At 44.1% G+C, this 5,282-nt stretch overlaps 1 protein-coding gene across 1 annotated transcript in view; it reads left to right on the top strand.

Moving 5' to 3' along the window:
• Positions 1–381: 381 nt before the first annotated feature.
• LOC145407109 (zwei Ig domain protein zig-8-like) overlaps positions 382–5,282 on the top strand; it is a 32,260-nt gene continuing 27,359 nt past the window's right edge. The window contains exon 1 of the mRNA XM_080278128.1: positions 382–439. Coding sequence (XP_080134254.1) covers positions 382–439 — 58 coding nt within the window. The remainder of the gene's footprint in view (positions 440–5,282) is intronic.

The following is a 5,282-nucleotide window of genomic DNA, read 5'->3' as shown; positions in this document are numbered from 1 at the left end:
GACCTACCTACTCTGTGGTTGTCATATAAAATGGTCACGGGTTCAAAGGGTGGCGGGAGTACGCTTGCAGCTATACATGTCAACCAGCGGTGCTCCGTGTCCCAAACGTAACGGCTATACATGTCAACCTGTGCACAGGGGTTAACAACTTTATGCGGAAACTACTGGTGCGATTTTGACTAAAATTACAAGGATGATGGGCTATGACCTTCTGATTGTCTGATTAAATTTGGGGCCAAGTTGGAGCAAGGCCAAGGCTCTAGGCCTCAAAAATGTACAAAAAAAAAAAAATCGTTTTTGTGCCATAAGTCCATTCAAATTCGTCATATCGATATGAAACCAAACCCTAAAGGTGCTTCTTTCAAATCTGCATCCTATAACATGCCTCATAACATCAAGTGGGTCACCCCTGAGTTATTGATAGGGGGGTCAGTGCCAGGTGGGTCATCTTTCCTATCACATCCTTCTTTCTGATCGTCAGTATGGGTTCCGTCAGGGATGCTCCTCTAGTGATCTTCTCACCTACCTTTCAAACTCCTGGTCATCCTCCTTTCGGGACTTTGGCAAAAGCTTTGCCATTGCACTTGACATCTCAAAGGCTTTCGATCGAGTCTGGCATAAATCTTTCATTTCCAAACTGCCCTCTTACGGTTTCTATCCCTCAATCTGTGCCTTCATCTTTAGCTTCCTTTCAAGTCGTTCTATAGCCGCTGTTATAGACGGCCATCGTTCTTCTCCTAGATGTATCAACAGTGGTGTTCCTCAGGGCTCTGTCCTATCACCAACTCTCTTCCTGTTATTCATCAATGACCTTCTAAGCTGCACATCTAACCCTATCCACTCATACGCTGATGACTCCACTCTTCACCTTTCCATTCGGTTCCCGCAACATCCAGCTCAGCAGTTACTTGAAGAAACAAGGGATGAGGCTATGGCACACCTAATGTCTGACTTGGCCCGTATCTCTGAGTGGGGTAAAAATAATCTGGTTGTTTTTAATGCATCAAAGACTCAGTTTTTACACCTATCAACCCGACAAAATCTTTCACAGGTATACCCACTAATGTTTAATAATATTCAGCTTAATCCTGCATCATCCTTGAATATGCTTGGGGTTTCATTTACTCGGGACTTATCTTGGAAAGATCATATTACATCTCTTGTAAAATCTGCTTCCAAGAGATTGGGTGTGCTAAGCCAACTCCGCTCTTTCTTTACCCCTGCACAGTTGTTGACTCTATACAGGGGTTTTATCCGCCCCTGTGTGGAGTACAACTCTCATGTGTGGGGAGGCTCCCCACATACAGCTCTTCTCAATAGGGTGGAGTCAGAGGCTTTTCGTCTCATTAACTCTCCTCCTCTTACTAACTCCCTTCAACCTCTGTCTCTTCGCCGCACTGTTGCAGCTTTATCTCTTTTTTATCACTACTTTAATGGTCAGTGCTCCTCTGAACTGTCTGCTTGCATTCCTCCACCTCTACGACTGGCGGTAGCACCCGTCTGGCAGCAAACTCTCATCCCTTTTCTGTCCAGCTCTCTAATGCAAGAGTTAACCGTTACTCCCAGTCTTTCATATATGCAACAGGTCAGCTCTGGAACTGTCTCCCTCTGTCTGTATTTCCTGCTACCTATGAGGCGTCTAGAACCAAAGGGGCATTGGCGCCAAAATGTCCTTTTGAGTTATGACGCTTTAAAGTTGTGTTTATGGCAATGTCATAGCCAGAAGGCAATAAACAAACCTTTTATACATCAAAATGATCATCAGCGCCTATGCTCTACATGTAAAGCCAAAAAAACAAAACAATAATAACCGTAACCACAAAATAGGCAGTAAACCAAACCCCCAAATTTCAAGTGGGCATAATAACATATTGTAGTGATTTAAAAACATAGCAGAAAAAACATCGACGAATGTATTAATGTACAAAACTTTATTAACTGAAGATTCCAGTTCACTTAATATTAATAAACGAATAATTATTACTGTAATTTCACGTTTTTTACAACTAAAACTTAAATCAATGCAGTTATTATTTTTCCTCTGCCATAATAGATTGAAATAATAACACTAAAAAAAACAGTAGTGTAGTGCTTCAGTAAATTGAGAAGGGGTAGTGGAGGGTTAAATGGTGTGGTCGTCATCTAGGAGAACGACATCCAACTCTGCCTCCTCGGTGTCACGCCCCCTCCCGCTGTCTTTTCCTTTCTACCTTTTTCCACTTCTCCACACACTTCTGACACTTACGAGAGGTTATAGGCACCACCTTCTCACTGTAACTCTGTGATGAACTCATCTTGTCACCCCCCCTTCAACCCCAATAACAACAGCTCATCTTGTCACCAATAATCCACGATAAATGGGGTAAAAATCCAATACGTAATAATTATACACCTCAGTGAACACGGGAGGGAAGCCTCACCAGCACACCGGGCGGGCCACACCCTTGCTGATTGGCTGCTCTGGGGGAGTGGCAGAGAGTGAGAATGCTGCTTGGTTTGGGCTGTGTGGCTTAGATGCCTGCCTGCTCTGATTTGTTCTCCCAGCAGCATGGACAAACCCACGTGACTTTGAGCCCCTCTACCACTGTCTAGAAGGCCGAATCTTGTATGGCAACCAGTGCTGTCACTGAGAAGGGGGTTAAGCCTGTTGTCTCCCCTACCTAACTCAAAACCAGTATATTGGTGGGGATGCCCCTTTGGCTCTAGGCGCCTCACCTATGATCTCCAATCTTTCAAACGCAGTGTGTCCAGGCATCTCAAAATGATCGGATCTTGAATTTGGCTCTCTATTGTATTTTGTTTTTCTCTTGGAGGGAACTGTTACTGCGGGTTCATGGCCTTTGGTTCCTTCTTCCTCGCATAAAAAAAAAAAAAACTAAGTTGCTTAGTCTGTCTGGTAGAGATTGTATGTAGGGTGAGTAGTGCTTGTAAGTGTAATTGTAGTGTTGGAGTGGCTTTGGATGTGTGTGTAGTCTGTGAACCTAGTGTAATCGGCCCGCACAAGCCGACTGGGTGTAAGCATACTTTATAGTAAGCGACACTGGTTCAACCACAGCACCCCTTGTGTCCGCCAATGCAGTACGTGGCCGGGTGAACACTCCCAAAGTTTATTGCCCTGGCGGGGCACGAATCCTGGTTCACCCGTGTACGAAACGCACACTCTACCACTGTACCACAGAGGCTCCAAATCTCCTATCTATCTATCTATCTATATATCATCATCAGCCGTTTGAGTATCCACTGCAGGGCCGGCCTATCCCTACCGAAGTGGGGACGATACAGCCAATGTATCTCTACGAAGTGACTTAGGCTGTCTGGTAGAGATTGTATGTAGGGTGAGAAGTGCTTGTAAGTGCAACTGTTGTGTTGGAGTGGCTTTGGATGTGTGTGTAGTCAGTGAACCAAGTGTAATCGGCTTGCGCAAGCCGACTGGGTGCAAGCATACTTCATAGTATGCAACACTGGTTCAACCACAGCACCCCTGATGTCCGGCAAGCAGTATGTGGCCAGAAGAACGCTCCCAAAGTTCATTACCTTGGCGGGGCGCGAACCCTCGTTCTTCAGTGTACGAAAACGCACACTTTACCACTGTACCACAGAGGCTCCATAAATATATATATATATATATATATATATATATATATATATATATATATATATATATATATATATATATAATAAACTTTGGGAGCGTTCTTCTGGCCACATACTGCTTGCCGGACATCAGGGGTGCTGTGGTTGAACCAGTGTTGCATACTATGAAGTATGCTTGCACCCAGTCGGGGTGGGCAAGCCGGTTACACTTGGTTCACTGGCGACACACACATCACAAGCCACTCCAACACTATATATATATATATATATATATATATATATATATATATATATATATATATATATATATATATATGACTAGGAGTGATATACTCGTACTTCTGGCAGGGCATTTGCAGAACATGCATTTGTACGAAACGTGGATGGAACAATCCATGGTCACAATCATTGTATTTGACCAAATCTTGCATGCTGGGAGCGATGTATAACCTGATCATACGCCTTGTTGGGTACTCCTTTGGAAGGGTCATTACATTCCACTTTACTTGTACTCTTTAACCAATGCTCAACTGTTATATTTTTGTCAGTCTTGCTTTGGAGAGACTTCTGAACGTGGAGGGATTAACAGTCACCTTTGGCACCTTACCAAGGAGCTCTCCTTAACTTAAAATGTCTGGCATTAGCTAAATCAAAATTCTCTCTCTCTCTCTCTCTCTCTCTCTCTCTCTCTCTCTCTCTCATGTTCCTCTTTTTGTTACTTCCGTGCCTTCCTTCTTCCCAACTCTTTCCACGCCATTTCCAACCTCTTTTTCTTGTCCCAGTCCTCTCTTCCTCTCTGCTCTTCGTCTCCTTCTCTCTCACTCTTTATTCTTTCCTTCCATTTCTTTCCTTTTTAATAAGTATTTTCCTTTCGGCTCTTCCATCTTCGATATCCCTCTCCTCTGCTTCTCTTTCTCTCCTACTCAGTCTTCACAATACTACTTCCTTTTTAGTGCTCCTTCCTCTCTTCGTTCCTCTCATCACTTTCTTCTCTTAATCCTTCCTTATTTCTTCCCTACGGCACCTTTCTTCTTTCGTTAGTCTCTCCCCCTCTCATCCTCCCTCTCATTCTCAGTCTCCTTCCCTTCTTCTGTTAATCATTCTCCCCTTCTTCACCTGTTACCATTTCCTCCTTTCGTTTCCCTCCTCCTCTCTTTTCTCTCTGGCTTCATTTTCTTCCCCTCCCTTTCTTTCGCTTTCTCATTTTTCCACCCTCTCTTCTCTTTACCCTTTCACCGCTTCCTGTTCCTTTCTCTAGCTCTCACTTACTTTACCTTCGGCACTTCCTTCGTTTCACTTTCCCCTCTTCCCCCATCTCGTTTCCTTCCCTGTATTTATTTGTCGTCTTTCTCTCCCGATGTCGTCCTCTCCTTTTCCTTTTTCGTGTCATTAATTCTCTCTTTCGCTTCTTCTTCTTCTCTTTCTCAGTCTCCGTCTCTTCCTTTTCCCTCGCCACGACAACCTTTCGCTTTCTTTTTTCTTTCTTCTTCTCTCTTTCGACCACTCCCCCCCCCCCGTCTCCCCCCTTCTCTCTCTCTCTCTCTCTCTCTCTCTCCTTTCTCTCTCTCTCTCTCTCTCCTTTCTCTCTCTCTCTCTCTCTCTCTCTCTCTCTCTCTCTCTCTCTCTCTCTCTCTCTCTCTCTCTCTCTCTCTCTCTCTCTCTGTTCCCAATTTCCTCAGTCTTTTTTT

Source organism: Coenobita brevimanus, chromosome 72 (genome assembly GCF_032717465.1).
Source record: "Coenobita brevimanus isolate Jiangsu-jjx chromosome 72, ASM3271746v2, whole genome shotgun sequence".
Classification (NCBI taxonomy): Eukaryota; Metazoa; Arthropoda; class Malacostraca; order Decapoda; family Coenobitidae; genus Coenobita; species Coenobita brevimanus.
This window is presented reverse-complemented; position numbering and strand designations above follow the sequence as displayed.